This window comes from Miscanthus floridulus, chromosome 8, assembly GCF_019320115.1.
Source record: "Miscanthus floridulus cultivar M001 chromosome 8, ASM1932011v1, whole genome shotgun sequence".
Lineage (NCBI taxonomy): Eukaryota > Viridiplantae > Streptophyta > Magnoliopsida > Poales > Poaceae > Miscanthus > Miscanthus floridulus.
This window is the reverse complement of record NC_089587.1, coordinates 63,919,466-63,920,953: the sequence shown is the minus strand read 5'-3', so window position 1 is coordinate 63,920,953 and position 1,488 is coordinate 63,919,466. Positions and strand designations below refer to the sequence as shown.

The 1,488-nt window shown below is 45.6% G+C and overlaps 1 protein-coding gene across 1 annotated transcript; it reads right to left on the bottom strand.

Moving 5' to 3' along the window:
* Positions 1-389: 389 nt before the first annotated feature.
* On the bottom strand, positions 390-836 carry LOC136469223 (putative RING-H2 finger protein ATL37). Its single transcript, XM_066467509.1, has one exon. It carries the CDS (start codon positions 834-836, stop codon positions 390-392), a length of 447 nt encoding a protein of 148 aa, XP_066323606.1.
* Positions 837-1,488: the final 652 nt, after the last annotated feature.

Here is a 1,488-nt window from a genome sequence, read left to right as displayed (position 1 = left end):
AAGCAAGAAAGTCCGCCTATGTTTTTTGAACACCTCGGAATGTGAAGATGCTGTAGTGGATGAAATTTCCTCAGTTGGTTGTTGTTTTTTTGTTGTCTTGGGTATCTGGCCTGATGGCATGAAGTCATGTATTTTATGTGTTGAGCACATGTATGAGAAGGCAACCGCATGTTCCTTATGGTTTAGATCTGTAGAGAGAATGGGAGAGCTTCGAGAAGGTAGAAAATAAAACAAGCAGAGTTGCGGATGAGATCACGGCGGTTAGAGCGATGGAGCGGAGAAAGCGACAGAGCAGAGATTTACACAAACATTCTAAATTTTTACCGAATATATAAAGAGGAGTATGATGCATAATAAGTATTTTATACAACATAAAACAATGAGCTTAATCAATAATCCTCTTCGGTGAAGTGCGAGAGGAATCTCTGCACTGTCGGGTCAAGATACATAGACAAATCTCGTCGGCACATTGGGCAGGTGGATCTCTGGCCGAACCACTTGGTGATGCACTTGCGGTGGAATGCGTGGCCACAGCCAAGCATTTCCATAGCATGACCGGCCATAGGATTAGATGTTTCATCCTCTTGGCAGATGCTGTAGTCCCAACATGCCGCTGGCACCGCCTCCGCCTCCGCGCAGAGTGTCAAGAGCACCTCGGACGTGATGAACTTCAGCTGTTTGTCGACCCAAAGCTCAAGCGTGGTGTGGGCGATACAGCCATCTCGGTAGGCCTTGCATTCCAGGGTCATGAGTTCAAGAACCTCAGGCTCAGGAAGGATGTCCTCCCATGGCTCATCGGTGAGATTGAGTTGCTGTAGCCGCGTGAATGTCCTCATCAAGCCACAAAGGACATCACGAACACCTTCCTGGTCACCGGTGATGCCCACGGCTTGATTCGCCTTCAAGATCCTGGTGGTTCTACCTCCTTCATACAGGAGGTACACCGGCTGCCAGTGACCACCGGCTTTGAGGGTCTTGGTCACCGTGCATTCCAGGTGAAAGCTATAGTTTTTTTTGGTTAATTGATGAAACCCTAAGTGCTAACCTAGTTTATCAAGATGATTATGAGATAGGTAGCACTACTCCAAGTGATGAAGCAATGGTGAAGATCATGACAATGGTGATGGCATGGTGATGGTCAAATGCTTAAACTTGGAAAAGAAGAAAGAGAAAAACAAAAGGCTCAAGGCAAAGGTATAAAATGTAGGAGCCATTTTGTTTTAGTGATCAAGACACTTAGTGAGTGTGATCACATTTAGGATAGATAGCCGTACTATTAAGAGGAGTGAAACTCGTATCGGAATGCGGTTATCAAAGTGCCACTAGATGCTCTAACTCATTGCATATGCATTTAGGATCTAGTGGAGTGCTAACACCCTTGAAAATGTTTGTGAAAATATGCTAACACTTGTGCACAAGGTGATACACTTGGTGGTGTTGGCACATCTACAAAGGAGGTGGTGTTTGTAGGGTTGAGATGGGTTTGGG

Bases quoted from the DNA above. Each gene is read 5' to 3' on its own strand.
- LOC136469223 (XM_066467509.1), bottom strand. From the start codon at position 836: ATGAGGACATTCACGCGGCTACAGCAACTCAATCTCACCGATGAGCCA.